This window comes from Solanum lycopersicum, chromosome 9 (assembly GCF_036512215.1).
Source record: "Solanum lycopersicum chromosome 9, SLM_r2.1".
Taxonomy (NCBI): domain Eukaryota; kingdom Viridiplantae; phylum Streptophyta; class Magnoliopsida; order Solanales; family Solanaceae; genus Solanum; species Solanum lycopersicum.
In genome coordinates this window covers 60,999,083-61,023,916 of record NC_090808.1, presented here as the reverse complement: position 1 = coordinate 61,023,916, position 24,834 = coordinate 60,999,083, and the positions used below count along the sequence as shown (strand labels likewise).

At 32.0% G+C, this 24,834-nt stretch overlaps 3 protein-coding genes and 1 pseudogene across 5 annotated transcripts; 2 read left to right on the top strand and 2 right to left on the bottom strand.

The window, feature by feature from the left end:
* Positions 1 to 426: 426 nt before the first annotated feature.
* LOC101246660 (probable U6 snRNA-associated Sm-like protein LSm4) lies at positions 427 to 4,302 on the top strand (annotated as a pseudogene).
* Positions 4,303 to 5,796: 1,494 nt separating this feature from the next.
* On the bottom strand, positions 5,797 to 10,417 carry LOC101246958 (uncharacterized). The gene is made up of 6 exons (XM_004247171.5): positions 10,054 to 10,417; positions 9,892 to 9,942; positions 8,680 to 8,731; positions 8,465 to 8,523; positions 8,255 to 8,300; positions 5,797 to 6,199 (listed from the first exon to the last, which is right to left on the bottom strand). Exons 1-6 carry the CDS (start codon positions 10,177 to 10,179, stop codon positions 6,057 to 6,059), a joined length of 477 nt encoding a protein of 158 aa, XP_004247219.1. The 5' UTR covers positions 10,180 to 10,417; the 3' UTR covers positions 5,797 to 6,056.
* Positions 10,418 to 13,143: 2,726 nt separating this feature from the next.
* LOC101245882 (magnesium transporter MRS2-I) lies at positions 13,144 to 17,941 on the bottom strand. Of its 3 annotated transcripts, none has more exons than XR_011211565.1 (11): positions 17,559 to 17,927; positions 17,315 to 17,344; positions 16,246 to 16,405; positions 16,015 to 16,136; positions 14,983 to 15,057; positions 14,586 to 14,813; positions 14,458 to 14,502; positions 14,300 to 14,344; positions 14,170 to 14,199; positions 13,943 to 14,086; positions 13,144 to 13,399 (listed from the first exon to the last, which is right to left on the bottom strand). XR_011211565.1 is itself a non-coding variant. In XM_004247168.4 (11 exons), exons 1-11 carry the CDS (start codon positions 17,748 to 17,750, stop codon positions 13,313 to 13,315), a joined length of 1,134 nt encoding a protein of 377 aa, XP_004247216.1. In that variant the 5' UTR covers positions 17,751 to 17,941; the 3' UTR covers positions 13,144 to 13,312. The 3 variants fall into 3 exon arrangements, 1 of the variants encoding a protein (XP_004247216.1); XR_011211566.1 differs by having other exon boundaries at positions 13,943 to 14,034; XM_004247168.4 differs by having other exon boundaries at positions 13,943 to 14,062; positions 17,559 to 17,941.
* Positions 17,942 to 21,004: 3,063 nt separating this feature from the next.
* On the top strand, positions 21,005 to 22,342 carry LOC101245583 (photosystem II reaction center W protein, chloroplastic). Its single transcript, XM_004247167.5, has 2 exons — positions 21,005 to 21,260; positions 21,924 to 22,342. Exons 1-2 carry the CDS (start codon positions 21,167 to 21,169, stop codon positions 22,226 to 22,228), a joined length of 399 nt encoding a protein of 132 aa, XP_004247215.1. The 5' UTR covers positions 21,005 to 21,166; the 3' UTR covers positions 22,229 to 22,342.
* Positions 22,343 to 24,834: the final 2,492 nt, after the last annotated feature.

The window sequence follows — 24,834 nt, the reverse complement described above, 5'->3', positions numbered from 1 at the left end:
TCGTTGTTTGAATGTAGCCGACTTTAATTGCATCAATAAAAAATGATGGTAAATGAAAAACTCTTATTTGAACAATTTTTAGTTAGACGTAAAAAATTAAGATAAAAATGTTAATTTTGAACTATGTAATATATTATCAGAGCATTTTTGAAAATAACATAATAATCTTAAAAGTTGAATATTTATATAACATTTAAGTAATTGTATTTCATTTTTATTTGAATTGTACATTAATTTGTTTATTATATAATACTTGATTGCAATTTATGTTATTTTAGAATAACATATAATTTTATCTTAAAAATAAATTTGAAAAAACAAAATATTATATCACATGAAAATTATATAAAATGATTATTTGAGAAAAAGAAAAAAGCCAATAATTTCTGTTACGAAATAAGAAAATAAGAATGAAATGTTAGATTTTAAAAATAGAAATTCTATTTGGGGAACCTTACGTTTTCGTTTTTTTTCCTTTTTTCAACAAATGGAGTAGAAAGACGGAAATCAAGCTAGGCGGCAATCTTGAATTTGGAATTTTCCCCATCTAAAGATGGTAGGTTTAGCGACAATCGCCTTCTGAGTGTTAGGGTTTTGAGTTCTTATGAAGCTCTAATTTTTATTTTTCTTCTGTATCAGCTTCCCCTCTCTTTGCTCAAGACTGCACAGGGGCATCCCATGGTAAGCTTTTGAATTCATCTGGAAGTTTTTTGGAGTGGTAATGTAGTTAGATCAATTAGGTTTTTCCAAGTGCTGCGTGTTTTGAATGAACCCCAAGAACAACAAACCATGTGAATAAAGTAGTTATAGGAGAATACAGGAGTGTAATTCTCCTGTTTGGGAAATTGGAGGGAGAATAAAAATAATGATTTTTTAAAGGCAACAGATATTTTGTTGGTATAGTTTATCAGTTTCTGCATATTTATATTGTTATCTCCAAAATATGCCACAAGTCCTTGGATTATTGTATTTGTTCATTTATCTCAATCTGGGGAAACTTTTGTTTTCTAATACAGTTGGTGGAGCTAAAAAATGGTCATTTGGTGAATTGTGATACTTGGATCTTCGTGAAGTTATCTGTACGTCAAAGGTAATTCAGTCTTTTTAATATGTTATTGCTAGGTTTTCAAGTGTAAGACCACCTGATTTTGAAAAAATAATGCAGGATGGAGATAGATTTTGGAGAATGCCTGAATGTTATATTCGTGGCAATACCATAAAATATCTTAGAGTTCCTGATGAGGTTAGTTTATCTTCTTAATTACTATGATTAATAATGCTTTCGTGTAGTATTATTTGTTTTTCACTTGCAACATAGTGTGTATAGCACTTTTGGACTTTGTAGAAGATGGGTGCCTATTTTGTTGTAGTTATTTGTATTATTAAATGGTTGCTTTGCAGGGGTGACTGTAAAAATTGTAAACTAGTTGTGGAATGGCAGTTTCTACTTACTTGCTTTAGTGCTATCACTCAACATGACAATGAGTTCGAAAAATCTTTAGTTTTCATAGAGTACATACATGTTTATATACACAATAGTATTTTTTTACACACCTAACGTGCAGGACTGAATTCTTTTTCCTGTGCGAAGCACACAACTTATTTTCTAATAATGGGTGGGTTGAGAATTGCACCATGTTGAGATGTGAAATGTGTGATCATTTGATGTAAAAGCTTAAGTTGTTAGGGAGAACTCATTTTAATTTACTTAATAACATCTTGTATAGAACACCGAGGACGGTCCATTTACACCTTTATCATGGTGCATTCTAGGGGCTTGGTTTGATGTAAGAAGGTGGAATCAAGATACTAGCTAATTTTGGTGTGATCGGACTTATGGATATACTTGTCTGGTTATTCACTCAATGGGGCTTTTAGGGGTGGGTTTCAGTTGTGGTGTTGTAGTCTGGAGTTATGTTACTAGCTAATTGTGGTGTCTGGGTCTATGTGGCTAAACTTACCTTGACATACTTGGATTCAGAGCTGGAAAACATAGAAACCAGATAGAAAAGTTAAAAGAGGTATCAGTAGTAATACATGTCCAAGCAATAATCCAGGGAACTGAAGGTTGAACATATAACACAACTCTCATGCTCCTAAAGGCTAAATATAAATGCATCCATACTCTTGTTGCCTCTTTTCTACTGATAAAATAGATTTCTTGAAATGAAATCATTGTTGTGGTTGGAACATTTGTGTTTTAGACTTCGAACATAGTGTTCTTCTCAAATAAGATGTGTAGCCAAATGGTTTTTATATAAGATACGGAAGTTAGATAATTATTAGTTCTTAAGTAATTATTTTCCAATATTACTGGCTTATTTTATATAAGATATCCTATACTAAAAAAGATTATAAGATGTTAGATATCATAAGGTTGAACCCCTATTGATGTTGTTCTTTCTTACATGCCTGTAGTCAACTGTATGTTCATTTCCTCGTGACTGTGAGTAGAACATTCCTGTAAGAAGATAATTGATTACACTGATGTGATGTGATGCACTTTAGCCAAATCAGACATTGTTGTGCTCCCTATGGACCGTTGAATCTGACACCTTAGGTAGGAGTGCGACTCTATGAAGATGGCAATGAGAGATTGCTTTAGCGATGACGAGCTTCCATGTGAAATTTAACGTTTGCAGTTTTGACTAAATAAAGTGGTGGCGCATGCTTTCTGCTTTTATTTTCTGTTTACATCGTATTATGCACTCTTCCGCCCTTTTTTTTATAGCTCGTGACAGGCACATATGGAAAGTTATCCTAGCTTCTCTCATCCATTCGCCTTCCACACATTCATAATTGATTCAGGAATGACCTTTGAGTTTTGGAGGTTATCCTTTTGTTGATCTTTTAGGAGTGCCAGGAACCATCTTTTCGCAGTGTTTGTTTCCTTCGTTAGATGCTTTTCTTTTTGTTTATGTGGCCTTTCAATACTACTACGAAGGGAGGTGATGTTTGAATACAACTGTTATCCTAATTTTCTGTAGTTCTCCTTTGTTTGGACACATGGGGGGTGGGGGGTTTGAAATGGAGAGGTAGGTGAGAAGAATTTTCATGGGCAGCTCACATTTTCTTTTAAAAAGTCACAACGTTAACAGATAGAAGTAACTATAAAATGAAAAACCCCTATATCCTTTCAGACGTAAAAGGCAGATTTTACACTTCCACTTCTACAAAAATGGAAAAGAATGCAGATTGCCTTTTCTTTTGTACATGGAATAACTTTAGTTTTGCAACATTATTATACTGAGAGGCTAAGCTTTGTAGATATTCTTGATGATATATATCTTTTAAAATATGGACATACCTACTTGTGTTTACTGGTTTGAATGGTGCATTTTTATCACTGGGGTTGGAGACTGAGTTTGCAGTAGTTTATAAATTCTGGAAGCTTAGTCTGCCCTTGGCTCTTTATTTGACCAAGTTAATGGTGCTGTTTGGTTAACTATGCTATAATTTTCCAGGTGATTGATAAAGTTCAAGAAGAAACAAAAAGCCGTGGAGGTACTACTTTGGACTGTTAATTATCAGGAATTGTTATAACCAACTTAGCTATCGGATCAGTGTGGGGTTTGTTGATTTCACAAATACTGCCCTACTAGCCTAGAATCAGTGTCTGAGCATTCAGCTTAATTAGTATATTTTTAAAATCCTTTCGCAGATAGAAAACCACCTGGTGTTGGTGGTCGAGGAAGGGGAAGAGGAGGTAGTAGGGATGAAGGTGCTGCTGGAAGACAGGCGAAAGGCATTGGGCGTGGAATGGAAGATGCAGGTGCCAAAGGCCGGGGCAAAGGAGGACCTGGTGCCAAGTCTGGTGGAAAAGGTATGAAGTGTTGAATATGCAATTTTATCCTCAATCCACGACACTGCATTTCCATGCGAGATATCTTATTCATGCGTATATCTATCTAGCAATACATTCATGTTCAATGCTTGAATTTTGTCTCTAATGTTGTAACAGTCGTCAAGTATATTTGTGAATGCAATATCTATATAGCCATTTGCTAATCAGATGATTTTGGATGGTACAGGTGGTGGCCGTGGACGGGGCTAATCGTCAGTCATTTAGAGAGGAGACAAAGAAGCCAAATGACTATATTGTATCTAATTTTGTTTGTATGAAATTATAAAGCAACTTACCGGAGAAAAGGCATGCTTCCAGTTATTATTATTTTAAGATGGAACGTATGTAGGGCTTGAAATGCTCACTCTCTATGTAAGAGTGCGTGTCTTGAAAATATTTGGGCTCTCAGTATGTGGTGTTATTTCAAATGAAAAATGTGCTAGCTTTTTTTTACCCAATCCGAGAAGCTGAAAACGCCTTTCACTTTATACATAGAATGTTAAATAAGACGAGTAAATATTTCTGTACTTGAGATTGGGGGCATACATTTCACTGGGCTTGTACATTCTTAGCTGTCGAAGAATGGATTTTTATCCCCTTATGATGGCAGAGTAGCCTTGTTGTAGGCAGGAACTTTAGATTATGGGATAGTGACAAGAACGAATAGTGCTACACAAGAATAGGATGGTAATTCATTAGCAATTGTTTCATCAACAGGAAGAGTGCTTAATTTTCAATCCCAAAAGCAAGATGTTAGGAATTTACAAAGGATAAAATGGAGGGACTCAAAGGAACAGCTTCTTTGCGAAGTATGAAAGAATCGGTTCTTGCTCCTAGTCACTTTGTAAGTTGATTTGAAACATGCAAGTCCTTGGTTCAACACATATGGGTAACCCATCTCCTTTACCTCAAGTAACCCTTAGGCAATACTATGTGCAATGTACGAATAATACGTCCCCACCACACAAAAGCATAACCCTAAGGTCACCACACCAAAGCTGAACTCAATATACAAACTTTCCCTTACTACCCATAAGATATATAGACATGATCATCACATTATTTCATGGAAGTAGTAGTAGGCAAGTCTAGCTTTGAGGAACTCACTTATTTCATTGGAGATGGAGCAAAACTGCTTTCCAGCTGACAAAAGAGAAATCACCTTGCATTATTTTGATTGATGCTATAGGCACAAAGCGTTTTGATAGGTACTGTATCTTTGTTTTCCGTTGCTCATACCCTTGCATGCCCCATAATATCGGCGCATACTCGTTAAGGAGTAGCGTGTGCTTGCAAAAAAAGAAACTCATGTGTGTGCTGATATATATGTTCTTCTCTTGCAGCAAAGTTAGTGGGGATCTAGAGGTCCAACCAACTATGTTGGAGTTACTTAATCAGCAATGATCGGATTAAGGTTCTTTTCTACTTGAACTCATCAAAAATCACTTTGATAAATAAGATATAAATATGTCAAACACATCGAAGCGAAAACTAGAAAGAAAAAAAAAGTGCATAGATTTCAATTGAATACCCTTCTTTCACCTGCCCAAAGCAAGATTATTTCACGCATCTTCTGCGTAGTACCAACGCAAACTTGTCCCCGGGATACAATATATTGTTCGGGAAAGGTCCAAATATACCCTCATACTATGCATATTTTCCCTCTGTTAATACTTCAAATCACTAATGCCCTTAGTGTCAAATACTTGGTCCAAAACATGTTGTGCAAGTCGGGCCATAAAATTCCCTCTTTAACCCCACACTCCAAGAATCTTCAAAGATATAAAGTTAGTAATAGAAAAGTGACTACAACATATCTAGTGTAATTCCACAAGTCGAGTCTGAAGGTAGGAAGTATGCACATCTTACCTGTACCTTTGTGGGGTAGAAAACTCTCGACTTACAAAAGAAATTAAAGGGTTATTTAGTCGCAGTTAGCACCGATGAGGATGTATCAATTTAAAAACAATGACTAAGCATTTTGTTCTAATACAAAGCACTTAGATACAAGATCCAGTTTTGACAGATGCTCAAGTGTTTTCTTCCAAGTTCAAACATTCCTATTATTACAAAGTAAAAACTATATATTTTATCAAAAGAGAAGTCACCAAAGCAATGAACATGCATCTTTTGAATTGACAATTGCTCCAACTATATATAATATATTGCAAAATTTGAAGTAAAGTTTGGCTCTGATTTTGTGCACCTCAAGTCAGCTGAGTTTTTTAGGTTGAACACCAGAAGTATGGGTCTCCTCAATACGTCTGGTAAGCAATGATATTCCGTAATGTGAAGCACTTGAAGCAGTGTAATATGAAGTCATCGTAAGTTGAGTAAACCTTGGAAGTGTATATCCTGTAATGGAAAATCTGGTCATTTACACATCAAAAATTACTTTCATAATTAAGATTAAAGCATGAAAAAGATCTTTGATTATTGTCATTAAAGTACTTTCGAACGAGTGTAAGAATGAGTGGCTACTTTATTTTCCTTTAAATGGCACTTTCCCATGAATTATTCCTTCAAAATATTGTAAAGAGCCTAATTTATTCTAGTTTTGAAAAATAAAGTGAAGAAACATTTCTTTGGGACAAGTAGGAGTAGAGGGTCGGTTAGGCCTGCCTTTTCAACCAATCTTCAGGCATTCGGTGCCGAGCACATCTAAGAGAAAAATAGAAAAAGAAGCGCATGGATTTCAATTGGATACCCTTCTTCACCCACCCTAAGCAAGACTAGTTCAGCAGGCTAATTCACGTATCTGCTGCAGAGTACAAGCGTCAGCCCTATGAGCTAACTAAACCCCTAGATACAATCTATTGTTCTGGAAAGGTTCAACTATACCCTCATACCATATGAAATTGAGCATATTATTCCTCCGTTTATACTTCAATTTACTTAAGCCCTTAGCATCAAATACTTGATCCAAATACGCCCTTATTCTGCTCAATTGCGCATAGTATTTAGACCAAGTATTTGACGGTAAGGGCATATATGAACTAAAGTACTAACATAGGGCAAAAATCTGCTCAATTTTGATTAGTATAAGGGTATATTTAGACCTTCTATGTATGTTGTTTAAACTTGGTACCAAGAATAAGTACGACAAAGCGATAAATAAAAATACTAAGTCCAGTAAAGTCAGTTATGTCTACAATTCTCCAAATTTAGAAGTATTTGAATCTTCGGATCCTTGATTGTGCGTGGCATGACACTATTGTTCACTGGCCACACCTCTTATTCAAGTGTTCAACATTTCTTATCGTAACAATAAGATGCTCATATCTTGAAGAAGATAATTAACCTAAGCATAACAGAAAGCTTGCTCAACAATGATCTGAAACAAACAATTTCGAATATATGACATACATTCAACAAAATACGGGTACCAGAACATGTGCAATTTTATTATGACATTGAGCTGTAAGGAAGGAAAAGATGCTTAATTTTATTATGTGCATAGATTGCAATATTTGTGGCTACTTAGTTCACATGATTTGAGAATGAACTTGTCAACCACATGGCCACCGGAAGCTACAGGTGTGATGTAACCTTTTCTTCTCTTCGAGAATTATTTCCAGGTGAGGCTCGTCTATTTTTCCATCAAGTGTCATAGCCATTTCTTAGTGTTGGTTTAGACATCGATCATACTCATCACAACAACATTCCCAGTGTAGTCCCACAAAGTTAAATTGGATCTGTGGAGGATGTAGTGTATGCAAACCTTACCTTTACCTCAAGATAGAGAGACTGTTTCCGATAGACCTTACCTCTATTACAAAGTGAGGTTTCAACATCAGTCGTTCAAAAATGAAATAAAATGCACCGTGCTGAGCCCACATTGTATTATTACCAGAATTACCTTATTTGGTCGATTAAGGTACACCTTTAAAATACGCCAGAACAACATTAGAGGGGTTATATCTGATATATGTGGTAGTTAGTTTCTCACTTGATCAAGATATGTCTTCTTGATTACAGCATTCTTTTCATATCCATTATAAATTCTGATTTCTTATAGTATATAGTTGAAAGCAATGTTCATTAGAAGTAGATAAGCAAGGAGTGAAAATATCACCAACAATTATATACTTGCGTAAAACGGAAAGATTAACATTAGGTTTTCTTAAATACTCAAAATACTGATGGGATAAAGTGATATCCAATTATATTAAGATAGAGAAAGTAAACTAAAACAGAAATACCAATATAAATTCTAGCAAGCAATTATTGCATTAAACTTCAAATTACCAACTTTTAAGTATTGGTGCATAGAAAAGTATTGTTACAGAGGGTTACTTAAAAAAAAGATTAATATGCTGAGTGTCATGGTAACTTTATTATCAATTCATAACATAACACATGCTAAATTGAAAGAATGAAGATTAGAATGAAATTAGAACATAGAATTACCACCAAATGTCGCGCTAGCTGCAGAGAACATGAGTAGTGGAGGAAGCTGCAAGAACAAAACAAGGGGAAAAGTGAAGTTTTAGATAACACATCAATTGTATACTCAATTATACATAGATTTGAGTACAACACAAAAATCAAGAATACAATGAATAGGAGGAAGAGAGGAAGAAAAGACTTTAAGATCAGAAAAATGGATTTAATGCCTACCCCTATAACAAATGGAAGCCACTTTGGACCCTTCACATGTCTCTGGACAAAAGGAATTCCTGAAAAGTATTAGCATTAAGACTTCAACTATGAATTCATTAGATAAAAGAGAAGGAAGTATTAAGTTTGATATTTCAACCATGATTTACTATAAGGAGAGTAATACAAAAAAGAAAACAAAGATAAGCACATAAGAGATGATTAATTAATCATGCCTGTATTGAAACCATGAATTACACTGAGCAGTCCACCAATTCCAGAGCCAGCCTACACAAAGGTAAAGAATATTACTTTCACTAGTTGGTAAAAGCTCTTCATATTATGGTTGCGCTATAACTCTGTTCACTATAGGTTTATTAGCCTTGTCCAACCGAATATAAAAATTATGATTAGTAAGACAAGGGTAAAATATTCGGCTTCGGGTAAAAGATAGTCTTTCAGATTTTCAAGTGGAAGACATTCAAAAACGGAACTTTTTCAGGGGTCACAATAGAAACTTTCTTCTGCATAGAACTCAACGAAGCCCAATTCCAATTTACTATAAAACAAAATCTTGAAGTTTTGGACATATACAAAACATTCATATAACTCTTCGGCATCAACCACTTTCAGTATCAACATGGTATGATCTTGTGGTTTGGTCCAAGCCTGCACAATTTCCCAAAAGGCCTCACGCCATTAAGACTATCCCCATACTTTTTTCCATGACTATGGTTTTGGGCTAGGTTACCAATCTCAAGAGGATTCAACAGCTTATAAGTAACTTATGTTTTTTTTTAGTTACCAGTATGGACTTTGTTTACGCACACATAACAATTCCCCCACTAACTAAGTTCCACATGATCCATTGCATTCGTGGGCTAATTCAGAGTTGGTCCCCACAACATCACTATGTCATCTCCTTACTCATCTCGCAGTCATTAGGTTAAACAGCTGAAAGATACACTTAACATGTGTGATATTGTCTGCTTTGGGACAAGCATGTACAGTTTCCCTAAAGGGCCTCATACTATTAAGGGGTCACTTGGTTGAGAACAAGTTATACCGAAATTAATCATCGGGATATAAGTTATTCCACCGTGTATATGAACTTATCCCATCACTAAGGTCTAAATGATGGGATAAATAATTTGAAGACGGCCTAATATCTCTAACCAATCGCATGATAAAATAATCCCTCATTTTATCCCTAAGATTAGTATACGTTATCTCTCGCACTAAACGACTCCTAATATAACCAACACTTATAATTAGTAGCTTACTTTTTATTTTCAACTACCAAAGTGGGACTTTGACCACAAATACCAACACCATTCAATTCTTAAAATTTGTGACTACTTAGGTAAATTTTAACCATAACAACAAATTTAGCTACTTCGATCTCGCAGTTCAAATACCATTCGAAACATGTAATATAGCATACTAACCACAATTGTGAAATCATGTAGAACAGGAGTAATCGCCCATTCTCCATTTTTCTGCAACCGAAATCAAATTCAAACTACTAGTTAGGCATTTCATCAAGCATGTACTAGACAAGATGTGGACAATTACAAAAAAAAATTAAATTAGTAGAATATGATACACACTGAATTGGAGTTCAAGAGAGAAAGACAACGAGGACATCTAGCAGAGCCGAGGCCAGGTTTGATTGTAGGATCATGATGGAGATTCCCTCTCTTCAGCTTTTCTTCGTATACCTCTCGTGTTCCCATCTCAATTGAGAACAAAGCAAATAAAAAAAAAAAAGAACCTTTCAGCTTGTGTGTAGAACTACTGTTATATATATTTATTTAGACTGATTTTAGAGTTAATTTTTCAAAGAAATTAAAAAAACTATTTTTTTAAATGATTAAAATAAAAAATCTAATGAAAAACAATTAAAAAGGTTCTGAGTTCGTATTAGCATTCGAAATGTCCCTTTAACAACACGATTACTCCACAAATTGATTACTTGGCTAATGCTTTAAAAGATAAGCATATTTGGCTAAGTGAAAACAAAATATTTATTTGATTTTAAATTTTTAATGCAAAATGATTATCCTTTTTAAAAAGTTGAAATTTTGAAACCTTAAAATTAATATACACATAATAACAAATAAATAAGATAGAAAAAGAAGATTTGAGCCAAAGTCTAATCTTTAGGTCTGGGCTCAATACTTGAGCCTATTCTTCCACCTGTCCTAAAATCTAACAAGATAATAAGCAAGTAAGTGGGCTTAGACCCAAAAGTCTTAAAGCAAACATGACAACATTAGAGATGATTTATGTAGTTAGATTATAACCTTCATTTTATCTTTTGTTTTCATAATTTTTTTTTCTTTTTTAACAAATAACAGATGGAAACTTAAATAATAACAACGTAAACAAAGAATCATTAAGATCATTGATTCATATTTAACTACATTAGAGATGATTCATGTGGTTATAAACTCCATTTTTATCTTTTATTTTTAATTTGTTTGTTAATATTTTTGTCAAAAGCAGATTTCATAAAATAAATAATGAATAAAGTATTTTCTTAATGAATGAAGTACTTTACCAATGAAATTAATTACTTGTAGATTTCCTAGGTTAGTCAAAGTAAATACATTTTCAAGATTAATTTAATTATATCAAGAGTATAATGGGCAAAAATGATAATTTATGCATTAATTTTATAAAATAACATATATTGTGGTCCAACTATATTTAGAAAGGAACGATATATAAAATGGGAAGGGAGTAATTTTATTGAAGTTTCAAATTTCAATGATATGTACTAAAAAGGGTTGTTTGGCCATGCAACATAGTATCATGATAAAGAATTATAAGATTGAAATTGAAGTTTTGTTTGGACATGCAATATGGAGTTTTTGTGTTGTATATTTTCTCATAAACATAAAAATTCCATAAGTTGTAAAATTATTAAAATAGCCCCAATTTTTTATTCAATCTTATCAAATAAAAAAATTATAAAATCGCATAATAAATTATTAAAAGGTATTTTGTTCTCCACTTAAGTAATCGTTTCATTAAAGTTATAATTTAATAAAAAACTTGAACATAAATTATAGTGTACTAGTTTTTAATATAATCCTCCCACATAGTACGAATAATTTCCTCAAGTTAAACTTGCATTTCTCGATAATGTGACTGAGAAGACGAACTAACATAGTTACTTTGAGCCGTTTGTTGGTCAATATCATCCGCAACTATCTTTTCATGTTTATAGACCATAAATACTTCATCACTTTGACAATAGGTTGGTGTGAATTAAAGTGACTATATGTTCGTTAGAATAATAAATTTATGTCGGTGAGAATAATAAATTTTAAAAAGTAATGATGTGATTATAAATTTTATTTACATATGAAATAAATAGTTAGTAGATATAAATGTGGATTGTTTTAACAAAATATAAACTCGTGGATCAATTTTTGTATTAAAATATCTCAAATCATGATATGGAATCACCATGTAATTCCATATCATGATTTTTGGAGAATATGAAATCACATCTTATGATTCCATATTGTGAGATGGAATCAGCGTGAAATTGCATGTCCAAACGCTAATTCCATTTCACAATACCATATCGTGATATGATATCACATGGCCAAACGCCTAACAATTCTCTTTATGACATTAAACGGAGTCTCCCTGCCATAAAGTGTCAGCTTGTGCCAGCCACACAACAAATTTGTAGTCCTTGTAATTTTATTTTCAATTTCTTTTGTGCTACTGCTACCATTTGGTTTTTAAACATTTTAACATACATCTAACAAGTACTTTCACTCTTATTTGTCACTGGTTATTTTCTTTATAGTTAGATAACAAATCGCAAATAGTTCAAATTTGAATTTTGAGTTAAAAGTTATTTTTTTTTGTGTATTATTCTCTTTAATATATATAGTTTATTTATGTGTATATAGAAATTCGGAGTCTAAACGGTAAAAGGAATTGACAAAAATTTTAAAAGGGTATATCAAAAAACTTTCTAACCAAAACGGTAAAATCGTTATTGATGTAGCGATTTATTTGGCCGGCGTTTGGAAAAATCGCTGCTCGACGAGCGATTTGTACAATTTTTATTTTTAATTTAAAATTGCTGCCTTGTCAGCGATTTGTAAAAAAAAAATTAAAAAAACAATTGTAAATTGCTGCCACCTCAACGATTTACAATTCATAATATAAAAAAACAAATTTCACTTAAAAATCGCTGCCTTGACAGCAATTTGTTAAAAAATAAACTTAAAATAAAAATTGTACAAATCGCTTGTAGAGCAGGGATTTTTTGTATCGCCGGCCAAATGAATCGCTACATCAGTAGCGATTTTACCGTTTTGGTTAGAAATTTTTTTTGATATATCCTTTTGAAATTTTTGTTTATTTTTTTTGCCCCTTTAGACTTCGGACTCGTATATATATCCCCTTTGAGAATCAAGAATATAGGTGGAGCAAACTCTGAATTTTACAAAAGAAATTGTTGTAGCTTGTAGACCATCCTTAAATTCTCTCTTTTTCTATTGTTGTTGAAACTTTTGATTGATTTGCAACCAGTAAGAAGTCATATTAGCGCAAAGGGTGGTCAATTAAATCCGCTTGTCAACAAATTACATTTGTGCGTATGTGAGATTTTATATATATATATATATATATATATTGATTGTTGAATTCATCAATACATAACAAGCATGTTTTAGGTCATAAATTCGTATCGTAACATTTTTGCATATCTTATCTCCAATCATGGCTCTGCCTCGTCCTCTAAAAGTTACAATTTAGAAATTAAATTTCAACATGTTGACATGTCTGGTGTATTTTATATTTATATATAGAGATCGGAGGAGTAATAGGTATTAAGATTTAAGATCCAACAAGACCCTTGTGCCTAGCATATGCAATTATTGATAGGAAAACGGATGCAGAAGCAATTCCAGAAAGAATGACCACCTGCAATACAAATACAAGGGTTAATTTTTTTTTTTTACATATTTTGAGTGTACGAAGCATCCTGCATTCACGCAGGATCTAGGGAAGGATCACATCCTGAGAGAGTGTGATATGTGTAGACAGTCTATCCTGACGCAATCATCAGTGACTGATTCTATAGCCACAATAGAGACAACTTTATTGCTGCTCGAATCATGCACTCACACGGGATCCAGGGAAGGATCGCATTCCAAGAGAGTGCAATACGTAGGCAGTCTATCCTGACGCAAGCATCAATTGCTTGATTCTATAGCCACAATAGAGACAACTTTATTGTTGCTCGAATCCTGCATTCACACAGGATCCGAGGAAGGATTGCATCCCAAGAGAATGTGATGTTTAGGCAGTCTGTCCTGATGCAAACATCAGTGACTCAATTCTACAGCCACAATAGAGACAACTTTATTGTTGCTCCGAGGCTTTACTTCTAGAGTTTAACTTCTATATACTTTTGAATTGATATAATAATATACTACTCCTAGAAAAAGAATCGAGTATGCGCACCCATTTAAAAAGGTAGCCATGGTCTTTCTTCCATGGAACTGGAATATTCATTCCAAATATTGCAGCCACCAAGGAGTACACTGTCAAACAAACTGTACCAGAACTCAGGAACAGCTCCAACTGCGGTATCAATCAAAACAAATGCTATTTATTCGCCTATATACAAGTCGAGAAGTAGCAGACTTATACAGGATACATTTAACAAGATGGTACACATTTCAACATACCTGGATCAGCTGATTTCGATGATTGTCCAGCTGCCAGCAACAAGGAATTTACTGTTAGTTTTGTGTATAGTTCCTAAAGCTACAAGGTTTTAGCATCACACAACAAGTTGAATCAGCGCGGAGTAGTAACCTGAATATTGATATAGTCCTCAGTGTCATCAATATATTCGCGCAGCTGGATAAAGGAACACGAGTATCACTATGTAATTAGAGTTATCAATGATCAGTTCATTATTTCATTTTGGCTATGTAAAGGGCACCAGGTTCCTGTTTTTTTCATTGTCTTACCGTTGTCAATTTGTTCATCGTGCTTTCAATTTGCACAAAGTACGCCTGCAAAAGCATGTAGTTATTGAAAAACACAAGTATCCGGGGATTAATTAGGCCAAAGTGTGTAAGTTTGTGATGATACTAACCTCAAGCAACATTTCAAGTTCCTCAACATCAGTCTCCTCATGAGTTATCCCACTGATCCTGCTTGCTTTGGATAATAGCTTTGAGCGTATTGAGAACGTATCAGGAGACCAGTAAGGTGCCACCTGACCACTCAGGGGGGATGAAACTCCGGCAACTAATTTTCTTGAGAGATAAAGGTCAGCCATGTCACCATCATCTTCGAGTAGTTGTTCAAGATCATCCCTTACCTAGATATTGGCATAATTTAGATTAAATTAGATTAACAAAACATTCAGCTCTAGATGAACTCATCTTTTTCCTTTTAGACACCATATCATTAGTCCATAAACGGACGCATAGACCAGAACATCTTGTATGTTTCAGGATATAACATGTAGAAGAAAAAGAGAGACATACTTTTTGAACCCGACTAGTCAACCTAGTCATTGCACTCTTCAATTTGCGCACTCTATCCAGGTTGCGACTACTAATCTGCAAATTAGTAAAAGAAAAATCACACATTAGAAGAAAAGGTACTTGGGAAACAAACTGATCAAGAGAGACTAATAAATGCTCTGTGCGCAAGCACATACATATCATAACCAAAATGCTATCCAGTAAAGCAACTAAACAATGGTTTCCTTAGTTGTACTTGGGATGAACAAACAGTTGAGGAGGGACATTTTGTCAATTCAAATTTATGCAAAACAATCAGGCAAGGTCGTTATTAATATGTTGCCTCCTGTTCAAATAAAACCAATCTTGGTTGACGTAGATAAGTCTATATCTAGGATAATTCTTACAACACATTCGACCTGATTCTGCGGTGAGGTAAATATATCTGATAGCAAGTTTTTGTAATAAAACTTCATTAATCCATCCATCAGTTAGAAGTGATCGTTTCCCTTACCTATAAAGACTCTGTAATTCCCTCTTCTATGAACATTGTTTTATAAGTCTATGCTTAACATAACATTGCAACAAACTAATTATCTTTTTCCCTTTTCTTCCCTTCTGACTTTCAAGCCATAGACAAGTGGGAGAACGCTAAATATAGCGTTTTCACAATAGATCTTCCGCTGTTAACTTAGTTCTACATTAATCAATTAGAAAAGGAAGGTGCTAATCCACTGCTTTGGAAGAAAACAATGACGAAACCATCATATATAACATGTCAACTTATCGAACAACAGAAACTTGTTGGACATTCGGTGGTAGCAAGTAGATATAACTTTCAAGAGCGGCAGGACATGGCAATTGATTAATGGTAATTAGAGCAACTCAATGCAAAATAATCAAAGATAATTTCAAACCAAACAAATTTTATCTACTTAGGTAGACAATTTTAGGCAATTTGATCAGCTTCAAACGATTACCACACTCTTTTACAGGTAGTTAGTTGCACTAAACATGAAAGTGACCTTATAACATATCGATTTACTATCTTACCTTTGAGGTGAGCTCATCTAAAGCCGGGTAAGCAGCAGTCTCTAGTTCTCGTGTCTGAGTGTCAAGATAACTGCATACTCCTTCTAGTGCTACTTCTAAAGCTCGAAATTCAAAAGGAAACTCTGCATCACAAATAATAGGAACGGATGATTAGCAATCGTGTTGCTTGCATAGAAAGAACACATAGTAACCAACAACTCAACACCGAAATAAGAAGCAGTAGGTGCATACCAGTTGGTTCAATGGTTTGCATTTCATTTCGTGTCCCATTAACAACAGATTGATCATCATCTTCACCTTCTCCTAAGCTAATAGCTGGCAATGGCAATCTTCTTTGAAGTTCTTCAACAACAGGAAGAACATTATCATCCATTGGGTCACGAATCAATACCTACCTCAATAAAATAAAACACATACAATGGGATATACATTTATTATCAAACAAAAAATCAAGAAAGCTATAAAGCGACAACCGATAATCATATATTCCCAATGAACTTAGCTTCAATACTCTAAGGGGTCGCTTGATAATAGAGTGTATTAGTAATGTTGAGATTAGTAATGCTGAATTATTTCTATCCATTATTCGTCTTTAACCATGTGTATTCATGTGTTAATAGTACCTAATAAATCCTATCAAACAAAGGACTATGTATTATTTTATCTATAAAAAAAAAATTTACAGTTACATCACTCAGAAAGTGAAATTAGTAACCTGAAAAATAAAGTATAACAACATAAATTATACAGATAATGTAAAATTACATTCGATTTCATCACCACCTCAAAAATATGGTAGTTAGGCAACGTAGAAACACTACAACAAAAACAACTTTTCATGAACTCTCTCTGTCTCAATTTATATGAACCTTTTATGTTTTGAGAATTAAACAGTTTAAATTTGACCAGAAATTTGTGCATGAAATCTTCAATTCTTTAAAAATGAAACTTACATGTTAATAAACTACTTAAAAAGTATTATGAGTCACAATAATTGATAATTCAAAATGTTTAAAATATTATGAAAAGTTTATCGTCAAAGATAGACTTGTTTGACTCTTGAAATCCGAAAGGTGACGTATAATATGAGACAGAGAGAGAAAAAGTAATAAACATGCACATTAACAGAGAATGCTAAACACTTTACCATGATTAGTTAAATGTCATGATTTGATTCAATGTCAGTATAGATTTTAGAAAAATTTAGAAAAAAATGTTAATTGCCACTAGATATACATATTTAGCGATATTATGATTGCTAAAAATCATTTTTGTTGCAGGGAAAGTAATAGAAATTTACCTCTTCTGTAGTAATAATTGCTTTGATATGCTGAAGGCAGAGAACAAACAAGCCAAAACAACAAAAGCACAGCAATTAGATTACCAAAATATCGAATCATAGAAACAAAAGCATGTTTGATTTCTTAGACGGTCATTCAACTAACAGTTATTTTTTCAGAAAGTCGAGACTGGTCGAGTCGAGACTGGTCGAGTGACCATTTGAGAAATCAAACTTGAAAGGTAAAAAAAAAAATTAAATGCACCTCCAGATTGAGTACAATAGCTTTTTCTCTACCGAATATTGCAGAAGGATAAGAAAGCAGAGGATCAAGAATACGAAGATCTCTAGCATGTATTGAAACTCTCTTCATAATAGCATATTTATCCAAATCCAATATACTACTCTGCCCTTTACTGTCTACAAGTATCCATCTTCTGGATACCCCTGTTTTCATACTTCAAACTTACAACAAATAATAATAGTAATTCAAAAAAATCAGTGAATTCGAATACTGGTTTTTTGCAGAAGGAAAAATTTGAAAGGTATAAGAGAAAAGGGGAAAATTTTGGTGATAAAAAGAGAAAGATAAGGACATGAAAATGATAGGTGAAATTGTAAAGAAACAAAAGATAGTTATTATTATTACTGATAAAAAGAAGTAAAAGTTGGTTTTGCATGTCTGTATGTTTTTTTTTGGCCGAGTGTGGGTGCGTTAAACAAGCAAAAACTTACATAAACAGACAAGTACGGTGTATCAACCCTCTATTTTTTCATGTTTTTTTTTTTTGACAATAATATACTTAGAGACGAAAACAAATTTTGGTATTTGAGAATAAATAAAATATTTGTTCTAATTATAATATTTATATATTTTTTCTATTTTAATTTATTTATATAATTTAAAATATTTAAAAAATTTATGAACAATTTACTAGTGACACGTAAAGTAAAAAGGATGTAATTTAGACGGATATTATTAAATTGGTGACTTCGTATGAGGGTTGCAATCTGACAGGTGGTGAGGTGGTAGGGACAGTGGCTCATGAATTGGGATTGAGATTGGTGGTGAGCTGTGTTAGTAAGTGAGAGGCGGAGCTACGTTATTGACAGTGAATTTGGTTAGTCTAAATATTTATTATATATATATATATTTGTAAATTTTGAATTTAGTAATTTTAAAAAATTAAAATTTTGAATTTATGAATTTCAAATTTTTCTTTCGCTTTTTTTAGTAGATTAATATTGAATAATTAGTGTGTAATGTCACTTGAACTGTGTTCTTTTTCTACTTTTATTAGTAAAAAAATATCTTTCTTATTTATATAAGGAATTAAATTGTTTTTCTAGAGAAAATATTTTAATTTTAATTAATTGATTAGATATGAGAAAATTTAAAAATAATTTTTATTCAACACAAATACACTTTTAAATTTTTAATTTTTATGGCGAATATTCTTTAAAATAGTATTATATGAAGTTGCATTTGTGAAAAATAGATTTGACCAACTTTTAAATCAAACCAAACGGACTCTTAGAACTCGTTTGGATTGACTTAAAAGTAACTTTTAAATCAAAATTAAAAAGTAGGAACTGCTTTTGGTTAGGCCTAATAACTTTTAAATCAATCCAAACACCCTCTTAGAGCCTGTTTGGAAAGTTTTGTCAAACTATCATTAAGTCATTTTTAATTTTTAAAAGTGTTTGACAAAGTTAGAAATAATTTAAAACAAGTTGAAAATCTACCCTATTGAGTTTATCACTTGCCATGGTTAGTTCAAGCATTTAACAACTCCTCAACTTCTCAAATGACAGTATGCAATACATTTGAATCAAGGCTCTAAAAAGAAGACTCGTATTTTAACAACATAATTATGTCATAATAATTTTCTTTGTCCCAAATAACAAATTTATAATAAGTATACCTAATATGTCATTCCAAAACTTGTTTAAAATGCATTTCAAGATCATTACAAGTGAACTATTTACCTAAATATTCATGAAAATAAAATTTCAAAAATCTCAAAGGATAAAATTTATAATTAAATACTAAGCAAAGTCAAAAAATAAAAATCGATTTTCATCGCTTCCTTCTTGATCCACGACTCTAATCATATGACCATTTTTTTCATATCAAACTCAAATCACTTTTTCTTACTTTCTTTTTATGTGCCAAAAATTGGGGGTGAATTGCATCAAGTGAAATGAGATAAACCAAAACTAATGCAGTAAGCAAACTCTATATCTCTTTAAAATTGTTAGAAGAAAAAAAAAAGAAATATAATATAATTGAAAAATAAAAACAAATCCTTCCAAGTGACAACAAAGCTCTTTGTTTATATATGCAATTTTTTCTTAGGCTAGTTTAAGAGAGCTTTTATATTTATAGAACTCAAGAGACAAACTTCTATAAGAGTCGTGTTCTTTCATGAGTAAACGACTTTTCATAAGATTCATGTCCTTTCATGAATAGACGATTTTTCATAAAAGTTATGTCATTTCATGAATAGACGACTTTTCATAAGAGTCATGTTTTTTTATGAACAAATAAATTTTCATAACAATCAAGTTTTTTCATAAACAAATATGTTTGTTCAATTTAAGACTTCTATATGTTACTAAAAAATACTTCCTTTGTCCCATTTTGTGTAGCACTTTTCATTTTTTGAGAGTCAAACAGTTTAACTTTGACCGGATATTCGCGTATGAAATTTTCAAATTTTTGAAAATGAAATTTATATACTTGTAAACTACATCAAGAGCATTATAAATCACAATAATTGATAATTCAAAATGTTAAAAGAATCTATGAAAAACTTATTATCAAAGATAGACTTATTTGAATCTCGAAATGCGAAAAGTGTCACATAAAATGAGACGAATGGACTAGTAAACTTGGTCATAAATATTTATCTTCTAATTATAGTTGATGACTTAGTTATGTTTGTTTACCGTTTTAAAGTCTGTTTGAGTGATTTTGTGAATACAATTTACATATATATTGGAGTAACTTTTGAATTATAGACAAAATTCAATAACTTTACGAGAAAACATCACAATAAAGTATATATATTGTTATTGTTGATCTTAATTATGCAGGGGTTCACTGATTTTAGTTTTGTAAACCTCTAATACATCTATCTAGTAAATATTATATAAAATAAACTGCTAAAACAATTTTATATAAGTAATACAAATGACAGAAAAAAATAAAATATTAAGATTTTAGTAGAGCTTTAATTTACTCGATAGGTATGTAATCTTGCTCGATTCTTTCACATGTTCTCCTACTAATTGTAATACATGGACATATTGTTAGGAAAAAATAAGAAATATAATTGAAAAAAAAATAACTTTCGAGGCATTATGAATCGACTTTATCATATTCGTATAAAAAATACAAACAATTTTCTTCAGAATGCAACAAAGATTTTGTATATATTTGTAAATTCAAAATATGATAGTCAAACTAACTAATATTTATATGAATTCAATCATAAAATCTTCAATATTTTTGAAATATAACTTTACATAATTAGAAACTACACGAAATTATTTCAAATCAGAATAACTAATGCTTTAATGATAAAAAAAAATATCTTCTGAATGGATGTGGCTGGTTGGTCCACTTCATAAAAAATCAGTGGTTAACATTAGATGACATGACACATGGCTGAATACAATTGGTTAAAAAGAGATAAGGAGCAATCCAAATAATCCATGTTGAGGTGTGGTTATGCTTTTTTTTTCAACTAGAGATTATTATTCATCCCAATTATATGTATGTTGTGTATGAAATAAACTGAGTTGATAATAGCCCTATCAACAAAAAAAAGTTAGAAGTTGTGATCATTCTCTCTCACTAATACAGAAATGGCAACCATCACTGCTTGCACCACAACTTCTTCGGTGGCGCGTGCCGCCCTCGTGCAAAGGGGATCTGTATCTCGCACCTCAGTTGTTCTTGGTACGTTCATTTTCTAGTTTAATTTCATAAATTTCGAAGTATGATAGTTTTAGTTTATCGCAAGTTCAATCTCAAGAAGTTGAAAGTAAATTCGTTTCACATGTATAAGCATGTCTATCATTCATCGCTTAGGGTTAATAACAATGTTGAGTTCATACATCGATTTAGAGAGGCATTATTGATCGGTTTCTTTTATATAGTTTTCGATAATTTTCACTTATTTAGGGACTTTTGGACTTAAATTAAGTCCAAAATTCACGAGCATGGGTTCATCGATCTTTACATACGTATAACACACACATTCACCTAAAAGTTACTCTGTTTTATTTCAATTCATGTTATATTTTTATTTTTCAAAATTCAAAGTCTGCAAACATTGATCAATAATTTAAAAAATATATCTTTTTTACATTGAAAGAGAATTGCAAATTATAGTATAAACTTTGAATAGATGAATTTTAATCCATCAGTCAAATTGATTCTTAGAAAACACGAAGATTGAGACAAAATTAGAAAATAGTATATATATCAAAGTCAGAACTAGTTTGAACCTTGTACCTTCTTCAAAGATTAGTCAAATTGATTCTCAAAAATCAAAAAGCGCCACATATATTAGGACAGAGTAAATATTTAAATTTAAATTCTGAATCTGTGTTTATTCAGGATTACCATCAATGAGCAAGGGTGGAAAAGTGAAATGTTCAATGGAAGGAAAGGGAAAGGGTGAATCAAAGTTGGGAATGGGAGAATCATTGATGGCAGCAGCAGTAGCAGCAAGCATGTCAAGCCCAGTAGCAATGGCTTTGGTTGATGAAAGAATGAGCACTGAAGGAACAGGGCTACCATTTGGACTCAGCAACAATCTTCTTGGTTGGATCCTTTTAGGTGTATTTGGTTTGATTTGGTCTCTCTACACTGTTTACACTTCTGGACTTGATGAAGATGAAGAATCTGGAATGTCTCTTTAATTTTTGTCTATTATTTTTTTTTTGTCATACTATAATCAAACTTTAATGAATTTAACTACTTCTTTTGATGTTGTATCTCTTACACTCTTCAATTGAAGTATTGTATTTTTCCTTCTCCTCTTTCAATAATCCTTCAATTTGTGATGCATTAAACAATATTGAACAAAATTAGTGATTTTTAGAAAGGGAAGAAAGAAATATGAGGTATACGTTTGTTCTACGAGATTTATGTAAGTTATACAATAAAGAGTAATAATGTCGCTCAATAGGGACTTGTGATTAATTATTTACTGAATTAAAGTAATGTAAATCAGGTTTGCCTAGATGCCTAGTAAAGAATGAGCTGGTGGAAAAGAGTTGGAGATCATAAAAAACATTTATTTACGAGGAGCAAGCAATAGGGAAGTTTTGCTTCTTAGATGCCGATTAGATAGAAATAGATCTTATGTAGGTTGGAACTAATTCTTGTTGCCAGCTCGATTTCGAGGAATAAAGGGAGGGCTTGACCACAATTTTTCAAGTAAGAGATAAAATCTTACTAACTGGAAGGAAATTGAGGGTTTTGATCCATTGCGATTCGCTTTCTTGGTATGGAGAGATCTATCATGACAAAGAGAGCTCCTAAGCCTTATTATGTAGATCAAAGAAAGACGTAATTTCCAATTCATTCAAAATAGTATTTTAATAAAGAAGAGAGGAGCTCGACGCTAGGATGATAAAACACTTAACACCTCTCATTTTTATTATTTTTCCAGTTATAATTATGAACTCACTAAAATAAAGATAAACTCAGTAATGGATGTTAGAGTTGTTCAAGTTGATTTACCAATCCTACTGAGTTCTCGAATTATTTCTTCATAATTGATTTATCAGTTATATATTACTAATTAATTTGATAGATTTACTCGTAGTATTCTCTTAAATATTACTTGTCTATCAAAATATATTGTCACTTGTATTTTTATGAAATTAGTTTATTATGAATGCATTGAGTTTACCATATTTAATTGAATAAGACAACTAAGTGTATCTTTATCTTAGCCATAAATTTAACGAAATTAGGCAAGTCTTCTTTAGTTCTTCTCTAGTCTAAGAATAACCTCTCTTGAGCATGTCTCAAGTAAATGATAGAACCTAAATGACCTCTCTCGAGCATGTCTCAAGTAAATGATAGAACTATAGCTGTTAATATGGGCTAACTCACCTCATCCGGAGTAATCCATACAGGCTTTGACATTTTACGGGTCAGGCTGGGCTAGTCCATTTTTTATGTGGGTCGAAAAGTGATCGGCCCAACCTACAAATACGTAGGCTACAGGCTTGCCGGGCCAGCCCACCTTTTTTAAAAATTATACATATATATATATATTAATTACTAATTATTAATTAAAAATATAAATTATAATTTAAAAATATTATCATAAATATCGACAAAACAATATTACATGATGTTAATGTTACTACTTGTTAATCAAATTCACAAATAAAATTATTTTTATAAAATATTTATTAAGTTAAGTTACCATTTTCAAGAAACAAAAAAAAATTATTAAATTTTTTCAAGTAAAAGTATAAATATCTAAATAGAAATATTAACTTAATTGTTTTGAGTTTGGACTCCCTCTAATTTTAAATTTAATATCATATTATATTTTTTAATTAAATTTTATTAGCCCACGGGCCGGCCTTATCGATATTTCTCAAGTCAATTCAACAGGCAGGCTAAAAAGTCTTTTTCTTAAATGGGCTTCAAAAATCTTTGCCCAACTCTACTAAATTTGGGTTTAGGCCAGTTCCGCCCACGGGCCTAGCCCATATTGACGGCTCTAGGTATAACCTAAATGTTTGTAAAACAATCAAGCAATTGATAATTCGTATTAAGATTGAAAATAATCGTCAAACATAAATATATGTAATTTATCATTTTCAGAATGTAAAATTTAGCTTCACATAAACATATTGAGAATATATATATATATATATATATAAAAGGTAACCGATTAAACTTCAATTTCCACAATGCTCCTACCTTTCTCTATTTATGAAGAGTATGTATCTAAAAGATCATTTGATAAGGTGTACAAGAATAACACTAAATAGAATGCATTAGTTAATGATATAGAATCATAAGTGAAATCAGGGTGAAATTGTCTATCCAAACGTTGATTTCATCTCATATATTATATCACATGACCGAATGCTTACTTAGTGATGAGGATATTTTAAAATTATTTAACAAATAACAATAATAATTTTATAAAAAATTGAAGTTGATAAAAATAAGGCATTTGGCAATGTTTAATTTTCAATTTATATTAAGCCAGAAATTTTTGAAAATTGATTTGAAATTAAATTATACTCTAGAATTTTCAGAGGATAATATAATAATAATAAACAAAAGTATTTTCAGTTAAAAATAAAAAAAATAACTTCAATTTTTAAAATTAACCTTTTAGATACTTCCAAAATAGTCAAATTTCCAAAAGAAATAAATAAACAAAAAGCTGCGTAGAAGTGAAGTTTGAATAGCTATCTTTGAGAGATTTTCCGAATCACAAAAAATAAAAATTAAAAATAAAGAGAGACAAATTCGGAATTGCCTTCAC

Coding starts and splice junctions, on each gene's coding strand:
- LOC101245583 (XM_004247167.5), top strand. CDS start 21,167: ATGGCAACCATCACTGCTTGCACCACAACTTCTTCGGTGGCGCGTGCC. Junction 21,261..21,923: donor TCGCACCTCAGTTGTTCTTG/GTACGTTCATTT, acceptor GTGTTTATTCAG/GATTACCATCAATGAGCAAG.
- LOC101245882 (XM_004247168.4), bottom strand. CDS start 17,750: ATGAAAACAGGGGTATCCAGAAGATGGATACTTGTAGACAGTAAAGGG. Junction 16,406..17,314: donor CAATTATTACTACAGAAGAG/GTAAATTTCTAT, acceptor TTATTGAGGTAG/GTATTGATTCGTGACCCAAT. Junction 14,345..14,457: donor CGATGAACAAATTGACAACG/GTAAGACAATGA, acceptor TCCTTTATCCAG/CTGCGCGAATATATTGATGA.
- LOC101246958 (XM_004247171.5), bottom strand. CDS start 10,179: ATGGGAACACGAGAGGTATACGAAGAAAAGCTGAAGAGAGGGAATCTC. Junction 8,732..9,891: donor TACATGATTTCACAATTGTG/GTTAGTATGCTA, acceptor ACCTTTGTGTAG/GCTGGCTCTGGAATTGGTGG. Junction 6,200..8,254: donor AGCTAGCGCGACATTTGGTG/GTAATTCTATGT, acceptor TTTCCATTACAG/GATATACACTTCCAAGGTTT.